Consider the following 27,747-nt stretch of genomic DNA (forward strand, 5'->3'; position numbering starts at 1 on the left):
TGTAACTGTTAGCCAGTTACCCGCGCACACGCGTCAATTACAACCGCTCCGCCGGGGGACACCCGCAGGTGCCTCCGGCCGCTCTGCGCGCCCGCGGGGCGGGAGGGGGGGGCTGGGGGCGCGGCCTCCTCCCCCCCCGCCCCCGCGGCCGCTCCGCCGCCACCTCCGCCGGGCGTCCCGCGCCGCAGCCGCCGCCGCGCTATAAGTGCGGGCGCGGGGCGCGGCGGTCGCCGAAGATGCGCTGGCAGTCGGCGCTGCGCGGGGCCCCGCCGCGGCCGCCTCGCGCGGAGGAGGAGGAAGAAGAGGAGGAGGGGGAAGAAGGCGGTGGCGGCGCGGGGCGACCGCGGCCGCGGCCATGAGCTGCTCGGACGTGGCCATGCAGCAGCCCGGCACGGCGGCGTGCGGCGTGCCCCGCTACGTGGGCCCGCCCGCGAGGGGCTGCCCGCAGGTGAGGCGAGGGGATGCGTCGGGGAGGGCGATGGGGGTGTCGCGACGGTCCCGTCCCCCCCTCCCCTTGGCGGACTGCACGGCGCATCGCTGCCTGCCCGGGGCGGAGACCTCCGCCCGATGCGCCGTGCAGCCCCCGGCGCGCTTTGGAGATGCGGGTTGCTCGTGAGGGTGCCCCAGAGCAACGGAGCCTGGTAAGACTTTGAAATCAATCTGAAAGCCATCCCCAGTCGTATATCTGGGGAGCGGGGCTGGCTTGTTCGGCGAGGGGAGAAAGTTGCTTCTCACCTCCGTCTCCGCTGTGCGCTCCGCAGCCGCGCACTGAGCTGAACGTGCGGCCGCCGGAATGGGACCGCGCCGCTCCCGGCGCACCGCCCGGCTCCGCTGCGGGATCGCTGCAGCGGGTTGTAGCTGAATTTGGTGATCGGATGTATTTAGAAGGGAAAAAGAATAAAGGAAAAAAAAAAAAGAAAAAAAAAGTGAATCAGGAAATTCTTATCAGGCTGACAGCATTTTTAGACTATGCAGTGCGTGGGTGAAGTGGGACTAATATTGACTTGGCCCTAATGTAGTCATCTGAGAATACATTTTTTGGTTGTTGCTGCATTCCATAAGGTTTTATCATTATTATCCATGAAGATTGTTTTCTCCGTACATGGGAAGTGACCCCTAATATCGACTTGCCTGGGAGACACAAATATGGGCTAAATCATTAAAATTCCAGTCGCTTGTTATTGTTTTTTTCTTTATCGCTGGGAGGAAGAGTTTTTGTAGTGTGGCACCGGAGTGGACTTTGCCAGGTTGCTCACGTTATTCTCTGTAAACATGGGCTCTGGAAAGCTTACGAGTTTAGTCTGTTGCAGCATGCCTGTGTTATTATTTCTTCTCTAATCTAGGTCACAGCTTGCAGAACCCTCACCTTGTTCAGTGGTTTTTAGCTGTGAACTTTGAGTATCCGGAGCTCCTGTTAGTAGCCTGCTTGACTTAGAGGGAAAATAAATAACCTCAAATGATTAGACTCCTTGATTGAGAGACCTAGAAGTAGAAAAGTGTGATTGGAACTTCAGGCCTGGGTGGACTTTTTGGCACTTGGCTCTGCAAGCGCTCGGCTGTGTTTCTCTTCCAGCTTTTGCAGCACTTCATACGTGAAAATCTCTTGAGCACCCATTAGCGGCTGCGTCGCACTCCCGTGCGGTTGCTCTTTATTTTTAAACAGAATCAAGGAGTTTCTCCATCAGCTGTAAGCAGTACCACATCTGAAACATCCCAGAGGCACCCTAACGAAAGCCAAAATTTCTTGAAATTTCATTTTAAATAAACTGAGTTCCTGTGGCTTGTGTTATTTATGAAACGTGGAGGTAGATATGCAAGGCAAGAAACACAGCTCCGTTGAGCCAATGCAGCTTATAAGCCATGGCCAGTGCAATATATCCTGTTTCCACCAAAAAGCATTCTAGAACTCGCTGTCCCACACGTTATTGACAGTTTGTTTTAGTTAATCCTGCTTGTGCCAATTTCGCTGGAACATTTGGAGCTGGAGGGTCTTCACAAACTGGTTAAGTGTCAGGCTGGAACACCGAGCTGCTCTTGCCGAACTGAGTACTGAGCCTTCTGCCACCAGCAGCAGCGCTCTGTAGAGCTGTTCATGGGTTCTCCCTTAATCCAGTGCTTTTTAAAAAATAAGAAGTAGTAAAGATGGGATGGACTCCCCATCTCTTTGCAGTCTTGGTGGAAAGATTGTTTGGATAATGAATGACATTCTATGAGTCTCTGTTTCTTCCAAATCATCCTGTCAAGAGCATTTAATCAAGTGGTAAAGAGCCTAAGAAAGAGGGAAGAAGAGTCTGTTGCCAGGTTTTTGTTTCTCCTTCCACATGTGTTCAACATGTAAGACACTCCTGCGCTCTTCGTAGGAATGATGACCGTTTTAAAGAATGTTCTTTGCAGGAATCAGAACTCTGGTTTAAAAATAACAATAGGGGAAGATGTATCAGGGGGGCATCTTTAAAAATAAAGCCCTGCACTGGAGCTGACGGAGTGGAGCTCACCCTTAAAATATCCGAGAACTCCACTGGGGCATTTTCCAATGCCTTCATACTACTCTGTTGTCTTTCTGTAGACAGTGAAGGAATTTGTCTTTCTTGACTCTCCTGTTAATTTCAGTGAGCTGGGTGTGTGTTGCTCTAATTAAAGCTTATGCATCTTCGTAGATCCTTGTAATGCATCTGTCTCAAATACAATGGGTGATGCCAGCTTTCCGTGTCACTTTGAAGATCAAAGCAAGTTCCTTAGCAGTGGAACTGTCATTGCAGATAGACAGGTTTGAGATCTGGGCACAGCACCTCTCTGGAGGCCACCTCCATCTCTTTCTGTAGGTTGCATGCTGCACATGTGGGTATGGAGAAATGTCTCCATCAAGCAGCTGACAGTGTGTCACTGCTCTGTTCTGAGCAGGGTTTGAACTGTCACCTCCTTTTTGTAGGTACAGATCTTGGGTTGCTCTAAACAATGGATCTGTATGTGCCCAGGTTGTATTTTATTTTGTTTTTCTCTTTAGAGTTCGCTCCATCACACCTTCTTAAAAGATACTCCACCCCAAAGGTACTCCAACATTTCTCTTCTGTAGTTGTCACTCTACTGAATCAGTGCAGATCTGATTTTGCCTTGCACAGTGATGTGGAGTTTGTGGAACCTCCACTTTAACCATTTTGCAGCAGAGAAAGGACATGCTAGCAACTTAATTTAGTTGAGACTTTTTCTTTTAAAGTGCTCAGTCGACTGAAGCCTGAGTTCCTATTGAATGTTAATGGGAGTGAAGGCTTAGCACCTTAAATCTTTGAGACTGCTGAAGTCCAGGATGTTTGCTGGAGAGAAATGAGAGTATGTATATTTAGGTGCTTACGTGGTGCCACAAGGAACTAATGAAAATGGGCTGTGACCCTATTCCTGCAGATAAAATGGGATTTCTATGTTTCTTTGCCAAAATACAGAGTGCATGTGTGATGGTGTTACAATAAGAACACGTTCTTGTGCGTGGTATGGAGTCATGCTTGCCAGAGTGTAAAGCTCTTTGGTATGATGAAATTAAAACTCCTCTCACAGTTCTGAAACTGCAGTAGTAAGCCTCAGATTGCTTGTATCTTGGGTGAGGAATGGATGTAACAGAACTGCTCGTTAGAAGAGACTGGAAACACCTAATTGGCGAAGAATTCTGATTTATTCTTGGTGCATAAGGAACGCAATGACAGCTTGCCATACCCTGTCATCTAGGGACAGCGAGCTGCAGAGCTCAGGCTAAGGTAGGATTCACCCTGGCTCACTCACAGTTGAGCTTACGACCTTTTAAATGGGAAGTTACAGTAAATGGTAGTTTTGGAACATCTCCATGGTATGTAGATGTGGAGAGCTAAGCCAAAGAGCATCCTTGCTACATCAGTCTCGCATAAAGAGCTGTGATATGCTCAAGTCAGACTTTCTTCTGGCAGTGTTGTAGACAGACTTTTTCCAGATAAGGGCTTGTTTCTGTTTGCAAATTAGGTCACTAACTCAACTCTTCCTTCCAGACTAACATCGCTGCAGACAAGGACAAGTCATTGTGTCAGCTGGCTGTAGCTAAACCCATGCTTGTACAACGTAACTCAGTTTTCCGGAAAAGTTCTTTGCATCACATGTTTGCAGCTTTGAGGATTGACTTGTAATACTGATATTGGGTGTGCGTGGTCCACAGCATCTGATACAGCAGATAGCAGGGCAGAGAGTAGGTTTGTGTTTCGTTTTTGTAGCTCAGCTCCTTCCTCAAGGCTTGTTCTGAAGTCCGATGGGTGCCCTGCTACTGACTTCACTACAGAATGAAGGGCTTCAAAGGCTGCTTTCAGAATTACAGGTTGTAAAGCTGGGATTGAGACTTCGGGGGGGGGGGACACGGAGTGGAGGAAGAGGTGTTTTTTTTTTTTTTTTTCAGGGAAGAAGTTTGTTGTTCTTGTTGTTTTAATCTCATGAGAGAAGACCTGCTAATGTCAACTGTTTGTCTTGCTTTACTGGTTATTCTGATCTGGACCAAACTCTATTTGGTCCATACATACAAATGGAACTCTAGGGTTTAATGCACAGTTCTGTTCAGAGGTACCCCAATAGATTATAAATTCAGACTACTTCCACTGCCTCCCTCTATCAGCTGAATATTGTGAGGCCTTCATTTTCTGCTGCTCCAAATCCCATCTTTTACCTGGAAGAAAGAGTGTTGCTTTGCTATCTGCTTGCTTGTTTGCAAGGGCAGTAGTTAGCATTTCCTATTTTCAAGGCATGCATCGAATGCTGCTTTTAGGCTTAGCATTCCACTCCATGATTACTTGAAATTGTCTTCTTGAATACTTTCTGTGTTATCAATAAGAGCCTGCTTGGCAGGCAGCTCCACAAATGAAGGACTGCCCGTGATTTGCCTAGGGTTTGTTACTGAAATTCTTTCTCAGAAGCTCATGTCGAATGACAGCCTTTTTCTCAGGATAGGGTCATATAGTATTTCCTCAGTGTAGTGGTTCTTTATTTTTGGTTCCTGTTCTTTCTCTCATAATGGAAAATCTGTAACAGGTGGCCACAGGCACACCAGACTTTCATGTTTGGGAGCATAAAGGACCATATGCTGCATGATGGCATGTATGGAGATAATAAGTTGTAGGAACAGGCAACCAGCTTATATGTAATATAAGAGCCAGGCTGAATTTTTGATTCAAACTCAGCTTAACTAAAACTTTTTCCAGTCTCAACTGTGCTTGGTAGTTTTTAGGGTACACTGCCTACTGGTCGCTTTCAGCTGGAAGTGAATTTCTTTTTCAGTTTATGAAAAGGAATGTTCTGACATTTTTACCAGACACCCCGGCTGAGATCCGGGACCCTTGAAGTCAATTGGACTTTTGCCATTGGCTTTCATGTGGCCGGGGCTTCGCTGCGTGAGATCAGTTTCCCCTGGTTCTGAGTAGGGTATGTCAGAAAATAAGGGGAATCAGAAAGACAGAGATTTTGTGGAGATTTCGATCCACATGCTTTCTTAGTGTAAAAGATCTGAGCGGTCCGTTTTTCTCCTAAAGGCTGCATGATATTATCTGGCATAAACAGTCTCTTCTTTAATATTTCCATATTGCTGATTAGCTTTGGACCTTTAGCTTACGTTTGTTAGACTACTTGCAGTAAGTGCTTGAATTCTCTTTGGAATAAGTCTGTTTGTGAATATACAAAACATGAAAAATAATATTGGTTTAAGCTGAATGCAGCTTACGCTGTACAGTATTGGAGATCAGACCATTCATCCCTCAGCCGCAAACTCGTGTCTGTTATTGAATGTGGTATCAGATGCTACAGACACTGAATTTCCCATTTCTCTACCTATTTTCCAGAATGCTAAGCTGACTTTAAATTCTATACTCTGTGTCTTGGCCAAGTTGAGATTTTCTGTTTTGGTTTTGTTTTCTTTTTCAGAGGCTGCTTGACCTCAGTCTCTAGCCTTTAAGGAAAAAGGAGGTATGATTTATAAATATATAAAAATACTACAGATAGGAACATAGGCAAGGCAGATGCAGTGTTTGGTCAGCATATACACTTTATAAAGACCTTACAAGTACTGTTGACTGCTTAAATATATGCCAGAACTCTTCGTATGAAAGAAATAGAAGGGAAACCAGACTAGCCCGGTTTGGTTATCAGAAACCTAACTTGTGGTGTTTGGGTTTTTTCTCCTTTGGTTTTATTTTTTCTTCTCTCATCAGAGTGGTACACATTCATTTAGTTGATGGTCTTGTCTGCTTTTCCACTCATTCAAATGCAGCTGGAAATGCAAAGAAAAGATTACTGTTACGGTCAGAATAAGTGATGCAGAATTTACACATACACAGAGATATAATTATAAGGGAGTTAGGGAGAGAAAAAACTTTTATTTTTATTAAAGAACGTGTACAGTGTAAAGGGTGGATATCCATTGCATACGAGGAAAATCTGCTTTATTTCTGTTGCTTCTTATTTATAAATTTGGATCTCTGTAATTACATGACAGAAAAAAAAAATAAAAATAAAAATTGGCTTATATTTTTTACCTGAAATACAAATTAAGTAGATCTGTATCTGATCACAGGGTTGATTCGGTCTTGAAGCGTCTTTTAATTAGGAGATCTCATTCTTTGCAAAAAGCTCTCCACAAAACATAACTTTTCACTGTAAATTTCTTTAGTCTGTACGCAACCCCTTATAGTTGTCCATCAGTACTGCTATCTTTTTTTTTACATTAAAAAAAAGGACTCAGATTCAGTGTTTTCAAAAGCAACTAGTACTTGGAATGTCTTGTAATGACTACCCATGGACTGGAGGGGAGGGAAGAGAGTTGAAATGGAAAATGAATTAGATTCTTAGGCTGTAGAAAGGGGAACATTCCTGCACAGAGAAGCGGCTCTGGAGATAAGTTTTAATTTCCTGAGCTCCAGTCTCTATATGGGAACATTGAAAGACTTCCTTCCTGATAACCAAGTCAAGCCAGGGGCTATATTAAACGATGTGTTTCTGTATATAATTGTGTGCTTGTGTATGTATTTGTGTACTTGCAGTATAGATACAAATAGAGTATCTATAATGATAGAAACCAACTTTGAAAGTGTGTTGCATGTATTCAGAGTCTAGCAGACATACTGTATCTGAGATGTTGTAATATATCAGTATCTATTTAGATATCTTTAAAGGATCCCTTCCATGCTTTGTCTCTATTTAAAATAAATAAATAGTTTAAAAAAAAAAAAAAAAAAAGAAAATTAAGTCTCCTTCCCAACCACTTTTTAGGAGGATTTGAGTTGTAGTGAACCTTTAAATATTTTCAAGCCACTGAGATGGATGTGTTATCAATTTCTAATGCATGCTTCTCCTCTGTGTATGATACTGTGATAACTGTTTCTGTCTTGTTGAGGTCTCATCATATGATGATTATTTAGACAAAATCATAAAGGTCACTGTAAGTGACATGTGAGCAATTCAGGAGCAAATGTTAGACTATTTTTTTGGTTGGTTAGAAGATGCACAAAACACCAAGAAAAGTACAGGTCACTTCAAATTCTACGTTTATAAAAGTGAGTCTGATAGCTTCAGGCTATCTTTCATTTTAGCAATTAGTTTCTAGTAAAGCTTTATTATTTTGTTCTTTTCTTATTGCTGTTTATTTGTTTTGTTTTGTTTTTTAACATCTTGTGATAAAGCTGTATGTCCTTATCTAAGCAGAACAGTACTACTTATTTGTGAAGCAGAGATTTATTTGAATTCCAGGTCCTTGCCTAGATCTCCCAGACTGTAAAAAAAAAAAAAAAAATTGGTTACATCCCTCAGTGCAGTTTGTACAACAGCAATAGAATTAAAGTGTAGTGTGTTACTGTTGTATGTGTTCCAGTTAATCTACCATAATGTGAGATGCATCGCATAATTGCTGTGAGCCTCTGGTATGGTAGGGTTTAGTTCCACTTGCAAGTAGATCTTCCTTACAATTAATTGGTTTTAATAATCACTTGGTTATTAAACCACCAATAAGAATTATCTCCTGAATTTCTATTTTGTGTTACAAAGGGATTATTTTCATCAGCTTATGTGATTTTAGAAAGCACTGAATGCACGTACATTGATAGTGTGCAAGATTGGAGAATGACTTACAATTATTTCTAGGTCTGACAAAGGTACTTATTGTATAACTGGAGCTTTATAGACTGCGTAGTTGTTTAACTTGCTCTATAGAACAACTCTGGAAAAAAAGAAAAAAGCTGTAAAGTTAAAGGGATTCTGATGGCGCTAAACTGTTGCCAAGCAAACCATAAAAGATAAGTCAAGCTGTAAGACTATAGAAAAGTGATGAAATACTTCTGCATATGTGCCGTAGTTGTTTTGGGTTCCTGAAGCTGCTTGTGTGTAAAGTCAGCTGTGGAAATGGCTAGCTGGCTAAAAGCTATGATTCCTGCAGCACAACTGTTGTGGGGAGATTTTTTCTGTGAAAACAGTTGTAAAGTGGAACATCTGAAAAATATGTTCCATGCAAAATGGATCTTCACACACATTTATTTTGACATTTAGGTTTGATTCGAGAGAAAGAGAGAGGATTCTGAAATAGCTGTTCACAGATGGCTTGTGCTAGCTTGATTTTTTTAAATGCTTCTCCATGTTTTTAGTTTGGACAGATTTTTTTTTTGCATGTGTTTGCAGACTTGTCAATCCCCCTCTTCCTCCAGATCATATGTTTAAATTTTTTAATGCTTGAATTTTTCTCCTTTCCTCCAGAAACTTGTGTTAAAACAAACAAACTAAAAAAGAAAACTCCACCAACCAAAAATTCTCACCACCTGAAGAGTTACTTTCTCATGATAAAAACCAACCAGCCAAAAAACCCACACACTTTCCTGGCCTTAAGTAACAATTTATGTGTTTTGTGGACTTCTGAAATGCAGAGGGAGACTTTTAACGGATCATGGAGTTCACCCACTGTTCCTGTCCTCTCACTCAGGAGAGTGCAGCTGGCAAAGCTGGGTGGACATTCAAGTAGAAGAGTGAAACACAGAGGTTGTGTACTTGGCCACCTGTCTGCAGGGCTGGACACAACCTCTGCAGCCCTTTCTGATGAGAATATCCTACCAGGTGGGAGTCAGCAATGAATTGTTAGAGTCTGCCTGTTTTCTTTTGAAGGCATTGGGTGAAAGCCATTGCTGTTGAATTGCTTGTGGCTGTGAAATGTGTCTGAGAAGCAGGTCCATCTGTGTGTGAGGAATTAGGATTCTAAGTAAGTGCCTCTGGTAATCTCTTCTTTGTAAAATGTTGGTGTAAAATATCCCCGTGGCCCAACTGCAATGAACTGAAATTAGTATTCAATGCATTCAGTTATTTTTCTTTAAGGAAAACAGATGTTGAGCTTGTACTGAATGCCTTTAGTGATACATCTCGTTTGTTTTGTTTTTAATCCCAGAAGAAATTAGCTGTATACAACAAGATGCAGGAGTCTCTGGAAGTGAGCCTTCCAAGCAAGCAAGAAGAGGATGAGAAGGATCAGCCAGCTGAGATGGAGTACCTGAACTCTCGCTGCGTCCTTTTCACCTACTTCCAGGGAGACATTGGTTCAGTAGTGGATGAACACTTCTCAAGAGCCTTGAGCCAAGCCAGTAGCTTCAACCCAGAAACCGCCCTTACCAAGACCAAGGCAGGGCTAAGTCCTTTGTGGAGAGGTAAGAGGAGCAGGAACTTGGGCTGTATCATAGTAATGGATATTACATTGCAGATGAAATTTTGCCCCCCTGTGCATGTTCAGAATTCCCCCCCAAAATTGAAAGAAATGAGGAGCTGCTTGTGATTGAGTGATCTGGTGCATTAAAGGGGAAAGAGGCTCCAAAGGCATGGAAGAAGGAGGAGTCTGCCACTCTTCCCATAGCCCATGGTTCCACAAAGGCCTGGAGGGAGCCCAGAAGAGCTGATGTGGCTTCACAAATGTCTGCTGCAAGATCTGAGGCTTATTTTAAAGCTCTAGGTGTGAAACTTGGCCTGCAAGCCAAGCTGTTTGGGATTCTGTCCTTGGAAGTGAGGAGACCCATGCAGCATACTTGCGTGACTTTGCCAGGTAATTAAGATTCATCTGTGCCTGATTTCTGGGTAGGAAGGAGCTGACACAGGCTGGAAAAGGCTTGGGTGAAGCTCTGGCTCATGTGACTGCTTCCAGGAGAACTTGTAGGAAAGATATGGCCTTTGCTACTGACCTCCAGCGTATCAAATAGGACTGACAGTATTTCACTTCCTAACAGCAAGTAGAAACATGGTCGATGCTGTGAAGCATTTGAACAACACTGTAATATTCATGCTTCATAATGAATATAAGCATTGTCAGTGTAATATTGAACAGATATTGCCAGACGAGCTAGGTAGATCTTACAGATAAGATTTTAAAGTTGGTGGCTGGAGAAAGATAGCCATTAAGACGCTACTTCCCTTGTGTTGCATATGCCAGTCTGTGCAGTTCTTCAGATACATGATTGCATGAATTCTGATTTCTTTATGTGGACTGGCAAAAGGATTGTAAAAAAAGAATAGTGAGTAATGGCCTTGCAACAAGCTGAGTGAGAGATTCCTGGAGGATCCTTGTAGGAATGTTGGTGTTCATAATCAGTGATGCTGAGGTGAGAGTACTTTAATGAAAGTCACAGATAATAAAGAGAGGATTTTTGGAAACCACTGTGAAGAGAAAAATAGCACAGAAGGACTTGCTTTCCAGAAGGATAATGACAAATCCAAGGAAGTTTAAGAAAAGGTCAGCACTAGTGGCTAGGGAGCTAGAGGAATTTATGGCTTGAGACGAGACCATTAATGTTAATGGGAAATTTTCCGTTGACTTGACTGAGAGTAAAACTGAATCTATGCTTACTGAAAAGGAGACTGGAGCATTTATAAATGATCCTGACATACTGTTTTAGAGGTGGGATCAAGGCAGTCATTAGAGATCCATGCCTACAACAGACCTTCTCTACTGGATGTTGAGACATATCTCAGAGTGGGGGTTGTGTTCTTCTCTTTGGCCTCAGGCATAGTCTGTTTTGCTCTGACCCTCTCAGTTGTACATGACCCCACAGGGGTCTTTACAAGGGTCAAGATTACCTGGCACAGCAGTTCTTCACACATGCTGACTCCTTAACCACGATGCCCCATGCCATTGCAGCATGGAGGTCTGCATGTCTGGAAAGTGTTCCAAGAATAAACTAAGAAAATATGCCCTCTGTCATCGTTGCACCTGCTGAAGCAGTGTCAAAATACCCAAGGAGGTTGCTGGGCAGGGCTGCTTGCTTCTGCACTGAAGACTCTAGGGAAGATCACCATGTTTGCTTCTCCAAAGAAGAGATTTGGCAAGGGCTTTATTGGACCCAAGTGAGCTTCTGAACATGACTGAAAAAGTGGGGAAAGAATGATGCTAATGCTTTAGTCTTTTTGTTCATATACTATAGTTGAAAATGCTCATTTACAGCAAATGCGTATGAATTTGCGTTCCATTACCTTAAGAATTTAAAATGTTACTAGATTGAAGATCTTTTATGAGTAAACTTTGTGGAAAGCCTTTTTCATCAATAAATAAGAAACCATCATTAATAAATAATGAATTGTCAATAAATTATTAAAATATCAATTTAAAAACAATTAAAAAGATTTTTCTGTATTAGAAAGTATACATTTAACTGGAAAATGTGTGGAAATTAGCTGTCTATTCAGCTCATTGTATTATAATTTCTTTACCTGAAAGGAAGGACAAGCAGTGTTTTCTGCTTTTTTTCATCTAAGTTGTAGCTTTTTTTAGTGTCTTGATGGATATGCAAACTATAATTTCATCATTATGGTATTATTACATTTTTGGTTTTAAGGAGGAATGTTGCTTGTGTGTAGAAAAGAGGATCGGTTGTCTTTTGTATATAGAAAATACTGATCAGATTAAGCTAAAATTATCTTCAAGATTGACTTTCTATAAATTATAGATTCCTACAACAGACTCGGTTAACATGAATGCTAAATACCTGGTACATCTGGAATCTTTTTCAGGGGCCACACTTGAAATCAATGTTACCTTTATAATGTTTTTATCAACGTGTTTTTTCCTATCTGAAGGATAATTATCGTTTTCTTGCGGGTTGTTATTTTTCCCCTCTTGCCTCAATGGAAAAGTAATGCGCTTCAGAAAATTCCATACATTGTCTTCTTTAAGGCATGTGGGCATTGGCATGTTTTCCTTGCGTGTTGGCCAACCACCATTAACATTTGCATTAGTCACCACTTTGTGGTATCTGAGATCTTGCCATCTCCCTGCCTCCCTCCACTTCAGAGTAGGAAATAGTGGTAACTGAGTATCTTTCTTGGCACACAATTTTGGTTATATACCTCCTTCTTCCCTCCTTAAAGCCTCTGGAAACTACTCAGTTGTTTTTTTTGTTTTTTTTTTGTCCTTAAGAACAGGGCTGAAATATCTGCCTCTCCATTGCCATGTCTCATAGAGCCCAAGCATTTGGCATGATAATATCTGTAAATGTAATTGTTTGAACTCTCTGCTCAAAGAAACTTCAAGCACAGGGGAATTGTATGGTAGCTGTGCGTTGTGGTTCAACACAGAGGTGGTTCTTCTTGATGGTGATGTACACAATATTTAGTAGCATTCTCTGTGAGCATACAGGTTGGAGAAGTTCTCTTGCAAATTCATATATTGTGAATGGGCATTGCACCCCGAGTCATATGAGTTCACTTTGACCAAAGAGGCTGTCTCAGTGGTGGGTGAACCATGACAGTTTCTGACAGTGGCAACAGTTTTGTGAAATGGACAAGGGTTTGATAAATTGAGATGATCAAATGTGTTTGCTGTGGCCTAGATCTGTTGTGTGATTGGTGAAATCAAGCTGATATGCAATCTGGGATGAATTCATATTGGCAAATTCAGTGTTTTTAAGCATACCCTCCTGATATTAAAATTATCCTGCAGATAGTTTGTGGTTTTCTGCCCTTTTTTGAAGTGAGGTGGCTTGGATTTGGGGCTTTTCCATTCTGATAGTAGCCAAATAAATGGTTTTCAAAAACTCTCCATGACAGTGATTAATTTTCCAGAATACTGACAATACATTACCGAGTTGTTTTCCTGTTGAGCAGTGAGGAAAATAACAGACTGGGTATGAAGAAGCTGGTTTTTGCTTTTTTTTTTTTTTTTTTTTTTCAACCCTACTGCCAAAATTAAGCCCTGTGCACTCTGTGTCTCAGACTAATCCCTTGTAACAAGGAACAGTTTATAAGCGATGAACAATACCAGTTTCAGAGGGGTGCTGAAGCTTCTATTTTATGCTTGAAGCTCTCCTCAATCTTCTAGTATGAATCACAATAGGAATATAATGCTAAAAAAAGAAGCAATCTTATGAAGAAGGCCATATTGCAGTTTGCTAGATAGGCTTGCAGCCTCTGAGAGGGTTTGGCACAGAGATAATTCTTTACAATTGTCCATAGTGCATTTGTAAAGATATTTCCAATACCAGAAATTAATAAGGCTCAATAAACTCCCTAAATCCTGGCCAATTGATGTGTGGAAAAAAAAAAATTGTTATTTGAAAAGATTTTAAAATAGATACATAAGTGTTCTAGTGACGCAGTGAGAAAACACTTTTACAGTTTTTGTTTCCAAAATATTTTATGTAAGCAAAGTTTAGAGGCAGGAGTGTTTGAAGAATCTGTTCATTCTCAATGATGTCTTCACTCAAATCTCATTCCAGTTGCTTGTTAAACCATGCAAAACAAAAAAGTCATTTCGAAAAAATATTATAAACATTTTTGTAAATGCTGTATGAGGGATAGAGAACTCCTCACCTTGTCAAATATTATGCTTCCCTGGCTTCATTTCTTCATAGGCTATTTTTATGACTTTGTTCTTTCATCAGAGGTAAAGTCCTGTATTTTTATGTTTCCATCTCTGACCAAAAAAAACCTCACCAAAACCAACCCAAGCTATTTGAGCTGTGACATATTGCATGAAGCAGTGCTTTCAAACATGAGTTGGCAAGAGCGATATGTGAGTGGAGATGCCAATACTTTCCTACACATCAAAAACACTAACCGCACCTTCAAAAGAGGAATTTTTAGAATGTGATTTCATTATGTGAAGTTATTGGAATCCATTTAAATACAAGTTGAGCCCTAGATATAAGAAGCAGCAAGTTTTTTATTTTTGACAAAGACTTTTTTCAGCTACATAGGTGATGTTGTTTGCCTGACAATAGGCAATGTTATGTATTCTATAAGAAAATAACATGAGGTGCATTCAATTGACCACTACCCCATTAAAGCATGCCATGAATTTGAAGAGAACTGGTATTATTCCAATAGCCAAATGTCTCATTCTGCAGTGTGAGCTGGTTCATAGTCCTCAGAAGCATTTAGGATCACAGCAGCTGCCTTTCTAAATGATAAGTTCTGGTCTGGTGAGGAGATACTATCTCTTCCTGATTACTGTGTCAAGACCCTGTGAGAGTTATGACCCATCAGCCTGGAGAAGTCTTCTCAAGGATGTCTTATATGTGTGTAAAAACCTGGTGGGAGGAAATGAAGATGAGCGAGTCAAGCATTTCTCAGTAGTATTTGTTGACGGGACAAAATGCAACAGGGCATGAATTAGAAAACAGGAAATTCCATCTGAACACAGGAAAACACTTTGTTTGTTTGTTTGTTTATTGTGAGGGTGATCAGTCACTGGACAATGTTGCCCAGAAAGGGTGTGGAGTTTGATTCTTGTCCAAAATCTGATGGAATGTCATCCTGGACAACATGCACTGGGTGACCCTGCTTGAACAAGATTGGATTAGATGATCTTAAGAGGTTTTTTCCAACCTCAGCCATCCTGTGATTCTGTAATTACTGAATAAGCTTGAGTTCAGCATTATAAATCTGAGAGTAGAAAATTATTGGGGGTTTTTTGTCATTAAATTGTTTTTTCAGCTTCAGTCATACTTCATTTCTCTCCTCTCTTCCAGAAAACTCAACAATATCAAGCCAAAGGAGCAGTTTCCCAGCTTCGTTTTGGACCAGCTCTTATCAGCCTCCCCCACCACCATGCTTAAGTGGAGTACACCCCGATTTCCCCATTACTGCACCAGGCACCTTCCCAACACCAGATCCCAGCAGCTGGCCAGGACACAGCCTTCATCAGACTCCCCCACCTCCTCCCCCTGCTGCAACTGAATCCTGGCATTATCCTTTAGCATCTCAGGTGAGCCCTTCATATGCACACATGCATGACGTGTACATGCATCGCCATCACCCTCATCCACACATGCACCATCACCATCCCAGCTCGCACCGTGACCCCCGCTACGGGTCTCTGCTGATGCCTTCAGTACGTGCAGCCAGGATTCCTGCTCCTCAGTGTGACGTGACTAAGACAGATCCTGCTGCTGTCACCAGCGCTACCTCAGCATGGGCTGGAGCCTTTCATGGAACGGTGGACATTGTGCCAAGTTTTGGGTTTGATGCAGGTAAGATCGTTCAGTTGTGTCTGTGGCTTGTTTTAGAAGGAAGAATTTGAGAAAAGCAGTGTGGAGTCCCTCCAGCTGAAGTAGGGTTTTTTTCTCAGAGCCTTCTCCAAATACGTTTCCAGATGGGAATCTCTCCTGAAATTGCTGTCAGAGCAGACAAGCTGTGAAACATCCAGCTCTCACTGCCTTTTGCTGAAAGACGTCTGTCACTCTGTCACTCTGTCCCCCTCAAGCCAAATGAGTTGTAGTGTGATACACTCTTTTTTTTCTGGTTTAAATCTTGTGGGAAATAATTAATTACACTTCCATGTGGAAGCTTCCAGCTTCAGCTTGTTAGTGTGTCTATTCACCAAAATATAGCTCCAAAGAGGACTGAACTAATAACTCCTCAGTACACAAGGATTGCATCTTACTGATCTAAATTGGAACAGACCAGAATTTCCTTCCTGTGTGTATCCAGGTGTCACACAGAGTGGAGATGCTGGTTAAGCTGCGCTCACCATCACACTAAACTTCATCATGTGGGTTCTAGGCAGAGATCTCCAAATTAGATTTATTCTGCCCCCATCCATGGGACTGCCTTCATAAACTATATCTGCTGCATCATAGGCAAGTTTTGACTTGAAAGCTCTCACTTGAGTATTAGGAGCAGTCTGGCAACCTTCACTGTTCATAGTCACTTGGTATCAGGGGATGGATGATAAATTTCCAGCATCTCCTTCCACACTCATATACACTATTAGGGCCTCTTTTTTCTGTTTGGTGCTTATCTGACCAGCAGAAATCCTTACAGATCACCACTTAAACATCTTTTATTACTTTATTAAGAAAATACTGCGTTTGCATCTCTCTTCTCTTTAAGATGTCTGTTTTTGTCTTCTTGAGGCTGTCTTCTTGATAGCTCTGGCTGACCAGTTCAATGTACGAGAAGAGCTTCCTTGCTTTGATTAGTGTGTAGGAGAACAAGGAATTTGTGGTGGGAAAAAAGTGCTGTTTTTTACATGTGAAATATTAGCAAGTACATCCTAATAATTGCTAAGTGAGCCTACTAAAACCTCTCTTCTCTTAATAGTAACTGAGAACCAGTAACATCTTCTAAATACCATACCACTTGCTCCTTCAAGAGTTAAAGAAAAAGAGCAATAGGATTCTTAATACTAGGCAATTTTATATTTGTTAATAACATTTCCAGCCATGCAGATGATACAAGAGGTATTGCATTTTATGCTTGCAGGAATAAGATGATAATCTAACAACATTGTGATAGTAAGTTCTGACAAATTCCATTATGGAAGTTGCTTTTTCTGAAGCAGGAGCAAATTGCTGTTGCCACTGATAGAGGGGACCAGACAGCTGTTCTGACAGTGGCCTCAGCAGTTCAGCTTAGGAACTCTGGAAGTTGACTTACTTTTTGGAGGATGGAGCAGGGACTGTATCAAGAACTATTAGTCAAGAAGATCCACTTCTTGAATCTTGCCTAGGCTGTGAGTTATTCCAGTGCTGGGCAAATTGGCTTGCTTACTGCCAGGTGATCTTCCTTCAAGAGTACAGTACCTCAAAATAGACAATGGGTCCTAGCACTGCCTTACAGGGCTAATATAGCCTTTGCCTGGTTTTTCATGCTCCTTCTGAAAATTCCTGTGGGTGCAGCTGGATACTAATTTCCTCAAGACCCTGATTTGACAGTTCTTACCAATATCTTGCATGTCTTATAGTTGTCCGTTCAGGGTGGGAGCAGTGGGGAAGGCATGGACAGTCAGTTTCTGATGCATGCTTATTGTGTAAGTCCATGAGTTCCTGTGAGAGAAATAAAAGAGGAAAAATGATGTGTGACTGCTTTGTAGAAACAGAGAATCTCAGCAGAGATCTTTTCTTATTCCCTTTCCACTCCAAGATAGGGTTTTTAATGCATAAGTCTCCACATCACACACAATTTCATTATATGTATCTTTGCTGAGGGTCAGTAATCTCAGCAGAGAGACTGAAAACTGGAGGACTTGGAAGAAACTCTTCTTGGAAGAGGTTTTCCCTAAGTAAGGTCACAGTGGCAGGAAAACCTCAGTTCTGGATTCTTTGCCCACAGCTCCCAGAGAATAAAAGACATCAGTCCCTGGAACTATCAGTGTGTTGGATTCCAGAAGCTTCAGGTGATTTATATGAAAAAAAAAAAAAATCAAAAATAAAAAAAAAAAACAGAAACCAAACTCACTTGAAAAAAGCTAACACACAGAGGGTGCTTGTCTTGGCCCTTCAGATATATGTATGCAAATGATTTTTTTTTTCCTTGCTCTTTTACGGTGAGTCACATTTCTTATGCTATTGTCATATGGGATTATAGAAACATTTGCAAAAGTTTTCATGCTGAATTAAATGGAGTGATATCTTTGGGATCAGAGCAAGCTGGCTGTAATCTTACCCTCATCCAGCTACATTGTTGCATTTCTGCCATGCAAAGCCAAATATACCATCTCCTGAATGGATGATGCAGAATCCCTGCAAAGGTTAAGAGAGGGTTCCCCTTTCATGCTGGCTGTCATTTGGGAATTTGTTTCAGAACAGATTGTATGGGACTTCAGCATCTCACTGTTTGCAGGGCTAATATAATATTGATCTGTCATGCACATCTGTTCGAACTTACATGGTCCTGTTTTAGAGGGATGAGTAGGGATTTAAGTACCTGATTCCCATTAAATGTGGCTTAATCCTCATGCTGTATGTTGCAAATTAACCCTTTTAGGAGCTTCTGTGTTGGCACAAGTGGGATTAAAGAAAGCACTAGCCTAAATCAAATCTGCTGCAACCTGTTAGGCTTGTGGCTCCTGGTATACTGTGCCTTTCCAAAACTGAAGTGCTCAAAATAAGGATCAGTTTTGTATCAAGCACTTGAGCACAACCTGTTTATAGATTAAGCCTTAAATTCTTTGTCTTCCCAGTGCCAAGCAAAGCAAGTTCAGCCTCTAACACGCTGACAGCAGCTCATGGCACATGTAGATAGAGCATTACTGCAGAATCCTTGCGTTCATATTAAGGGTGTGTTGCCTGAGTAGGGCATGTAAAACCAGGAAGAATTTCTGCCTTGTTGCCCCTACAGCCGTCAGTGCTTGCCTGTGTGCCCTCAGGAGCAGAGCAGCTAGCACAGGCACTCTTCAGGTGTTGGTCAGATCCAGCTCTGCTGCCCTGTGGGAAGTACAGTGCCCTGCTGTTGTAGAGCTTGCTAGAAGGAAATCTTGCCCTGCTGTTGGACAGATGTTCTGGACAAGGCTTTCTGTAACCCCAGCACACTCAAAGCAGAGCAAGTTTGGCCTATCTGAGAGCTGCAATTCTATTTTCCAATTGAGTTGCACATCTGTCCCTAAATGCAGGTGAACTAGCTGGTGTCCTCTGGTCCTGGCTAACCATGCAAAGTCCACTTTGGAAATTTCTGTAGGCCAGCATGTCAAGCTGAACACAGAATTGGAGTGATCAGACTGCTGCCTTCTGCAGAGTTGTCTCTTCTCAAACACTATGAGTTTGTCACCATTCATCAGGTTTGTTTAGATGTTCCCACACAGTCTGTGTTCTGCATGTGTGGCAGGCAGTTAGCTGCAGCGTTGGCCTCTCAGATGGGGAGTTTTGCTGGTGCGGAAATACTGGCTCATGCAGCATGAGCTAAGATGTCTTTGAGGAGGAGAAAACATTTGTTCTAGCAGCAGGCTGCAAGCTAAAGCTCTTGGTTTGCTAGTAGGGCTGCACTTGGATGACATGTTAGAAGTGCAGTTAGTCTTGCCATAAAGAAGATGGGAATATAATGAGGAAAAGGCATGGAAAGTGTTCCACATACAGATCTGTAGCTAAGGCAACTTTATTTCTTTGGATTGTTTTCCATGGCTGTTTGGACTTAATGGCTATACCTTAAACCTCTCAGTTGCTGTTGTTTCTGTTTGTTGCAAAGATATTTAACTAGGAAGGTGCCTGCTCAGCTGGTATCTCCCTTCTACTGGTCATTACTGTCAGGAAGATGTCCTCTTAAACACGTGTGTGTAATTTGTTTATTTTTTATTTTATTTTTATTTTTAAGCAGTATGAACCATATAATTTCTCCCTTCTCCCCAGCTTTCTCTGTCTTTGGGGGCCTTTGTTGGACTGGTGTACTTAAATGACTCCCTTACACTCCAAAAAGTTCCTGCTGACTCCCTCTTATTTTATTTTTCCTTTCTTTAAAAATGAAAAATTAAACAGATGGGAAAAAATATAACAAAATTCTCATCACTAGCTTTGAGAGAGCTTTGAAGGAAACTAACAGCAGCTTATGTCTCTGTCTGTAAATGATACTGCCAGAAAAACTCCTAACTCATAAGCAAAAAGGAATAATCCTCATTCAGTAAAGTCTCTGAATGTGGCTTGCCTTAGTGGAGGGGTGTCTCAGTTTTTTCAGTCCAAAGAAGTATATGTAAGTGACTGTTAAATGGAGCAGAGAGACACAGTGGGTTTGGCTATGTGATCAGATATGGAAATGAGTGACCTATGCTCAGCTCTTCTTCAGTTCTCACCAGCTACCAAACAGGCATTTCAGTGGCTGCAACATAAGTGAAGTCTGAGAGAGTTGCACCTATTTAAATTAGTGGTGGATTTGCCCTTAAATTCATAGTACATCAAGTAATTTGTGCATTGGTCTTGGCATAGGAGGCCAAATTATGGCATGATACAGAACAGAGATTCGCTGCCGATACAGCAGTATTGGGAATTGCACCTTTCACAAAATTTAATTTGCTTGGCACAAAACATCAAGGGGCAGGTTTTACATCAGTGAGGCGTAAGTGTGTTACTACCTCTTAAAACAAGCGCCTGCACCTTTCCTTTTCACTTTCCCTGTAAATGAGCAAAACCATATCTTCTTTGGGAAGTTTCATCCTCACCTCCTCCACTATGGTCTGGATTTTAGGTATCTGCCCTGTTGGGTGTAAATCTAGCAAAGATTGAATCCTTCTGGAATAGAGGAATCCCAGATTGTAACACAGGTTCCAAGTCCGTAATGCTAAAGCCACAACATAGCACCACATTTATTAGATAGTCCTCACTTTTTATAAAGGAAAATGTTAGAAGAACTCATAACAAATGCAAGCTGAAAATCATTAATTTTTCCCATGTGGAAGCACTAGCCATTCCTGGCTAAAAATCTGACACTCTGTAGGTGAAATTATTTGTGGTTTTTTTTTTTTTTTAACTTGCTGCATGAATACTTTCCCTCCCTCCTCCATAAGGTGAAATGCCATAGAAATGGTGAGATCCTACAGTGTTACAGATCTTTCTGAAAAGAGATGGGGTCAGTGGCTGGCCCCTATCAGGAAAAATGATGATGTTCTGTAGCGGATGGTCTGCGCAGACCTTGTGGGGGGATTTTTATCACACCCGGCTCCTCTCCGAATGAGGCCAAAACAAGAAAGCACACATGATTTTATCAGCATTCCTGAACTGCTCAAGCCAGTCTAAAACTTAAGTGGGGCTTAAGCTTATCCCACGTAAATGATAGAATTGGAAGCAATAGCAGTGTTACTAACAAATCCACTAGGATGGTAAGTTACATTTTTTTTTTTTTTTTAATCAGTAACTTTTTATCCTCACTTTGCATGCTTGGGGAGGCGAAGGGAGGGGGAGGAAGAAGATGTATCAGATTTTAAGTGTTATTTTTCTTTTCTGAAATCCAGGTCTACAGCATCAGGACAAGAGCAAGGATACTTCTTGGTTTTGAAGTCCAGATATAACTTAAGGCCAGCTGGAGCTGGAGTCAGCGCAGCTTGGCGGGTGACATAACCATCGCTGACTCTTTTGCATGGGGCAAAGGACACAAGTGAAGATGAAGAGCCAACCATTCTCATTTTGCTATTGAGCCTTTTAATTGCAAGGCCACTTATGGGTCCCACAGTGTTGGAAAACGAACAACAGAAAAACAAACTCGCTTTTATTTCTTTCCTCATCTGAGCCTGCTGCAGCTGGGCAACCTAACTCCTTTCTGCTCCTTTAACAGTGTTTTGTTTTGTTCAGCTTGGTATCTTTATGAACAGTCTCAAATGTCGGGAAGAAGATTCCCCTGACTGCAGTGCGCCTCCTTTCAGGAATACATTATTTTGTAGCTCTTTGTGCATCTATTTTTGTAGAAATACAGAAAGTTTGGTTAAGGATTGATGGGCTATTTTAGGATGGCATATTTTTTTAAAAAAAATTGTAAAAATTGTTAAGTTCTGTTTAAAGAACTTGCTCTCAGAGAAGCACTGGCAAAAATGTATAAAATGCTATTTTTAGATGTCTGTGATGTGTTTGTGCATTTTGTTTTTGTTTTGTTACCTCAAATGTCTATCTTTCCCTACTTTTTAAAGAGCTAAACCTTCCTTGTTTCCACATTGCTAGATCTTGATGTTTTTGTCCTTTTGTTCTAGCTTAAGCAAGTATAATTCGCACCTAAAGTTTCAGCCAAATATTTTTCCTGCTGGTGTTAGATTCTAGTAAGGGTGTTTTTGTTCTTGTTTCTAAAGATGGCTTTGTGCTGTGCTGTCAGAAACTTGCAAATGCCTTTAGCATAGATCATAGGGTTGCAGGAACTGCATTTCCAACCCATCCAGTCTTTCAAAATGGACCAAATACTTTCATGGATTTAAATCAGACCTGAGTTTGGACCTCATCCGTGATCCATGAAGGCTGATGAATGCTTTTGTCTATGAGTTACACTTCAGGCTCTCATAGTAATCATAATTACCAGCATATTCTTATTTTAACTCATGAGGCAAGACTTTCAGCTAAGCTATTTCGAGGGTTTTAACTTGTAACATGAATGTTTAGGAAAGAAATGTCACTTTCATAAAAATGCATGACTTGCAAAAACAAAATGTTTTCAACTGGCCTGATCTGTCTGCTGAGGACCTCATGGGAAATGCTCAAACATTCAGCTGCTGTTGACTTCAAAATTTGGTTGTCTAATCTAAGGTTTGCTGGGGGCGTTATGGACCCCAGCTACTGCTCTTGAATTTCGTAAGAAGTTGCACATGCTCAGCATGCACAAAAGCTGGGCTTTGTCGCCGTCAGGGTAAGAATCTGAACTGGGAAGTGACATGGCCACATCTAGTCACAGCACATTGCAAAATGTATGAGGAGCCACATTTCTGGCCTTGGGTCTTGGGTCTGACTTGGTTACTAATGATTTTAGTTGAAGCCAAGAACATGATCCAATCCTGAATAAGGGCTGCAACGTTGCCCTCAACAGCCCCACTCCTGTAATGGCATTGTCTAGCCCTAGTAACTCCAGCAAGTGACAGTACATGCTTAGCTGGGCCTGAGCACGGGATCAGGGTTGCCAAATCCTAGACATTGCTTGGAAATGTTGCCTTTCTGCTCTGTATACCTTCAGTGAAGGAATACACTGGGGATCCCTCTGTAACATTTCCCAAGGCTCTCATAACCTATTGTATTTCTGTTACTATTGTTTTTAGGCATCCCTGTCAAAAAGACAAACCACCTACATGGAAATCAAATCCTAAGCGTAAGACTGATATAAGAAACAGTATAATTTTAAGGCAGCAAGTATTGTGAATGTAAGTTTGTCAGGTGGACGCCACATGGATGTGTGTGTGAAAGGGGAGGGGGAATGTTGGGATGTGCTTGCCAGTCTGAAATTCAGGCCTTCCACTCTTGTACTGCTTTTTCTCTCCAAGCTTTTGAACTTGATCCTATGAGGTGTTGAGTTCTCCCTTGACATAAGAGAGGGCTTGATATGCTGGCATTGTGGGCAGTAGGATTATATCACAATTTGAGAAAACCTTTAAACGTGTACCTTACTGATTTGAGGTTTCAGGCAGTGTTAAAATGCTGAATTGACTACTCTTATACCTTACTTAAAAATAATAGAGCTATAGTATCTATGTTGGGATGCTGAATTAAATGCTCTTCTCCCCCTTTCCCACCTCTTATCTTTATAGTTTATCAATATTTCTTCCTTTTATTGAGTTTCACTCTCGTGAGAGTTCTGTATATCATTGCTGTTCTCATTGAGCTAGCTCCTCAGTTGGTCAATGAATTAGTAACAGGTTGGGAAAACTGCATAGAAAGAAAGGTATCAAAAGCCTCCATGATGTGGTTATTTATCAGGGCAGAATCATTCAGGAAATATGAGTTCCTGAGGTAAATTAAAAATTAGGAATTCTTACAGTATTAGAGATACTGAGGAAAAATAATCCATGTATTTTCTTTTTTTTTTCCTCCCAGTCTTGGTAAAGCTAGAAGGCAGAGGCAAAATTTCACAAGGGAAACAATGAGGAAAGTTGTAATTTAGCTCTTTGAACATCAGAGTTGGAGGGTTTAGGGCAGAAGAGAGCAAAGCAGTATTTCTTTTTGAGATGTAATGTGTTTGACATCCTGAAACAGTTTAGTTAATGTATAGGTAGAGCAGTCACTTCATTGCCTTCCTCTTTGCAAGTTCAGATGATGAAGGATCTCCTCCTGATCCCTGTAGTTGTCAAAGAGGATTGGGACAGGAACAGTCAAGCCTGGAGTTTGCACTGGAATTTCTTTCTTGACTATTTTATTGAGTTAATGGGTAGAGGGCATGGGTATGTGGTGAATCTGTTGCCTCTTTCCTCAGGGACTGCTGCTATGTGCTCTGTTTCCCCAGCTGAACTTGTGAATGTTCTTACAGGACTTGTGTTACTCTGCAGGTTCTAGGAGGCAAGTGCCAATAAAAACCTGCTATCGTCTGTAGCTGTTCACACACCAGTCAGCCAGCTTTGGAAGACATATAGGTTCAGTTATTTTTCCCCAGTAACAAACAGTCCCCTGTAATAACAACTGAGCAGAAAGTAAAAGTCTGAGTACGTAGCAGTAGCCCTGCTTCTATTCTCTGATTTGAAGGATTGGAAAGAAGAAAAAGATATTCTTCTCTGCGACTAAGTTTTTAAGTTAAATTGAGCAGATTTGCTTCTCTCTCACACATGCGTCTATGCACGCACATTTACACTCACAGAAATGTGCTTATGAGAAGCAGATGCTATGCTAATATTGCTCTTGAAAGGGGAGAGGAGTGCTTGCTTGCAATGTTGCACTTATGGCACATTGATGGCAGAGAGAAAGAAAAGGGTATTACTAAGGCTGCTCATGCTTCCACAGATAGGATAAAGGACTCTTAAAATCAGGTTACAGGCAAGTAATGTGTCTTAATGTGTTACTGAGGGAGTTTCAGGTTTTTTTTGTATGTGTGTGTGGTGGATTCTAATGCTATCCCAAGAAAGTGGATGATTCATTTTCTGAGGTCTTACAAAAACACAATGTACTCTGTCACTTTTTTCTGGGAGAACATAGGGAAACTATTGTTTTATTTCAAGAAAACCTAAACATTAAAGTCCTTACAGTCATCCAGGATTTTATTTTGTTCCTGGTAATGTTGAGAAATCTGCTTTCAGTTTTTGTGTCTTGTTTGCTTGAAGGCAGGAGATGTTCAACCTGACCACCAGATTTTGGAAAGCAGATACCCATTTTGTTTCAGCTGGGGCATTTCCATCCTAACAAGATGATGCAATAGTACTGCTACTAACCACCCAGCAGATTTTATTTCTGGAGAGCTGAATAATCCATTCTTGATGACAGTAAAATGCACTTTGTTATGATTCTTCTCCTCACGAGACACACAAATTTGCTCATCAGTTTTTCTGATTCCTCTTTCGTAGTGTGAAGTGTTCAATGAATGTCAAGATTCTCTTAATATTCTGTTTCTCCCACCTTGAAACATGCTTTTGAGGATTAATTTCCCATCACAGCTTTCAGAGAGACAGGTTGTACACCTCTTGAGAGCAGAGACTGTATGAGGGGAGCGTTATGTTTTCCCCACTGTGCTTATGATCACTTTGGCATGCACCCATCCTTTCTGTTTCCAGTCTATCATGTATGTCTTGCTCTTCTTCTCCCACATTTCTTTATGTATATGTATATACTTATATACATATATATATATATGCACACACATGTAGTTATACCTACTACCCTCTTCCCTCCATTCCTCCCTCATGCTTTGAATGCATATTCTTTGGAAATAAAGTGAATGACATTACTAAATCTCATCTGACTGTAAAAACAACAACAACAACAAAAAATGCAGGCATTTTATTGCTTTCTCTGTAACCTCAGGAGTGAATGGAATTTTTCCATACTTAAAAAAAATTATAAAATAAAATTTAAAAAGGGGGAAAAAAAAACAGAAAAGAGAGAGAGAGAAAGAGAGAGAAGACAACTCCTTCCCCCAAAACTCAGTCTTTCAAAAGCCCTGATTTGTTGTATATGTAGTGATGACCATGGTGTTAAAGGAGTTAGGCAGAGAGGCACAATATGTTGCCTTTCAGTAGACAAATTGTTGAATACAATTATTTTAATTCATTTCAGGTACAATATTTTTCTCCATATCAATGGACCAGCAACTTATGTTTCTTTCAAGCAGTTCAGAATTACATATATACATATATATTTCAAACTTGACTTCTGGCTTTAATATGTCTCCCTTTGAGCTTTTAAGGAGTATTTGGATGATAAATATTGTTTGTGTGTGAATTTTTTAAAAAGTTGATGCATGTTTATTGGAGCTGAAATCTCATATAAAGCAGGATGGTATTTAAAAATAAATACTTCTTTTACACGTTAGCCCTATGGGCACAATCTGACAGCCATGATGCAGGAAAGGACCCTTTAAAGACTAAAGGACTCTTGCCTGGGCAAGGTCAGGAGAGGTCTTCTTGCAAAGGTTGAGATGGTAGTGGTGTGAGAAGAACTGATGGTTGGGCAGATGCTGCTCAACACATTAAAATTAGACTGTACTTGCAAGTTTACACTCGTACCCTCTTATGGGGTGAACTAATTGCCAAAGGGAATTAAAGATATCTCTGGAAACCTTTGTTTTAGCAGCCATTGGTCAGCACAGTGCCTATAATCTTCTGGCTGTTCTTTTTCTGTGGTGTCCATGACATTCTGGTGAGACCTGTGATAGCTTGTTTGGAGTTCCTCTGAACTGCAGGATATTTTTAGCTCCCAATAAAATTAAGGGATAGAGGTGATTAAAACATCACAGTTCTTACGCACCCACACAAAAACACAAGCCTTCAAGATAGATCAGCTGTGTATCACTGACAGTTGTGTTTTGCATGCAGGAGCCCTACTCCTCCTTTCTTCCCTCACAGTCTGTTGAAGTCTTTGATGGCATTAAGATCATTGGGACCAGCTGTGAATGCTTAAACTGCAGTCCATTGTTGGCTGGAACAGAGTGGAGGCCCAGGGTCTGGTTCAATATTGGTGGACATGTATTGGAATCCACATTGATTCCAGCAAGCTTGGGCTCAGGTAATTGGTACCTATATACAACCAGTGTTCATAGCAGTTGAGGTTTACAGTAATCTAGTAAAGTATCTGCAGAACTATGCTGCACTTTTCCTGCTAGCTGTTTGTAGTTATCGTTTAAAACTATCAGTGAAGTCAGGGTCCCTCTCTTTTCCCCCTTGATTCCCTATCCTGCTTCCTTCAAAACCTCCACTGAACATTTATCTTTCTCATCAAAACTGGTGGGAGACTTTGTATAAAAAAAAAGTGTCACTGTTTTAATTACTGAATAAATAATTTAATGTGAAGTTTATTGTTCTATTTTTAATGTAGTATTTTCAGCTTGGTCTGTATTTCTCAACAATTAGCTAATGCTATTTTTTTTTATTCTTACGCAACTGAAGAACTCATAAATCTCTTTGTAAATTACAGCATCCTGAGTTTCTATTTTTTTTTTCTTCATGAGATTAATTTCTACAGCCAAGACTTTGTCTCCTGCTGAAAACATTGTAAAACAAGTGTCCTAAACTGATTATCTCCTGAAATTGGACAGAGTGAAAGGCGAGCATCTAAGGGATTTCTAAAAGGCCTCTTGCATGAAGACACTAGCTTTCTCATTAGATAGGATCTGTTGCTTTTGCTGCAATGTGCCTTTTTATTATTATTATTATTATTATTATTTGTCCTTTTAAGTTGCTCTAGAATGAGAGGCTATTTTAAAATCAGACCTGGTAAGATTGTATACCTGGTAGACCTGAGGCTTCTTGCTGTAAGAGATTTTTAGTTTTATCATTTTGTTGCAGTTTTGATGCTCATCAAGTAGAAGTTTTCCATAAAAGTTTTTTATCAGAAATTGATTTTTTTTTTTTTTTTTTATGACAGTTCAGTAATTCCCATTAAGGAAGTGACTATGCCCTTGCTAAAATTATTTTACAGCTGTTTAATTGAGTGA

At 41.0% G+C, this 27,747-nt stretch overlaps 1 protein-coding gene across 7 annotated transcripts; it reads left to right on the plus strand.

Moving 5' to 3' along the window:
* The first annotated feature begins 230 nt into the window (after positions 1-230).
* Positions 231-27,103, plus strand: VGLL3 (vestigial like family member 3). Of its 7 annotated transcripts, XM_090120971.1 has the most exons (5): positions 311-448; positions 5,920-5,961; positions 9,416-9,671; positions 14,976-15,476; positions 21,161-27,103. In XM_090120971.1, the coding sequence occupies exons 3-5, from the start codon at positions 9,440-9,442 to the stop codon at positions 21,202-21,204; spliced, it is 777 nt and encodes a 258-aa protein (XP_089977097.1). In that variant the 5' UTR covers positions 311-448; positions 5,920-5,961; positions 9,416-9,439; the 3' UTR covers positions 21,205-27,103. The 7 variants fall into 7 exon arrangements, with proteins under 7 accessions (XP_089977072.1, XP_031468510.1, XP_089977097.1 ...); XM_090120946.1 differs by lacking the exon at positions 5,920-5,961 and having other exon boundaries at positions 231-448; positions 9,419-9,671; XM_031612650.2 differs by lacking the exon at positions 5,920-5,961 and having other exon boundaries at positions 236-448.
* Positions 27,104-27,747: the final 644 nt, after the last annotated feature.

Source organism: Phasianus colchicus, chromosome 1 (assembly GCF_987193195.1).
Source record: "Phasianus colchicus chromosome 1, bPhaCol1.hap1.1, whole genome shotgun sequence".
In the NCBI taxonomy this organism is placed as follows: domain Eukaryota; kingdom Metazoa; phylum Chordata; class Aves; order Galliformes; family Phasianidae; genus Phasianus; species Phasianus colchicus.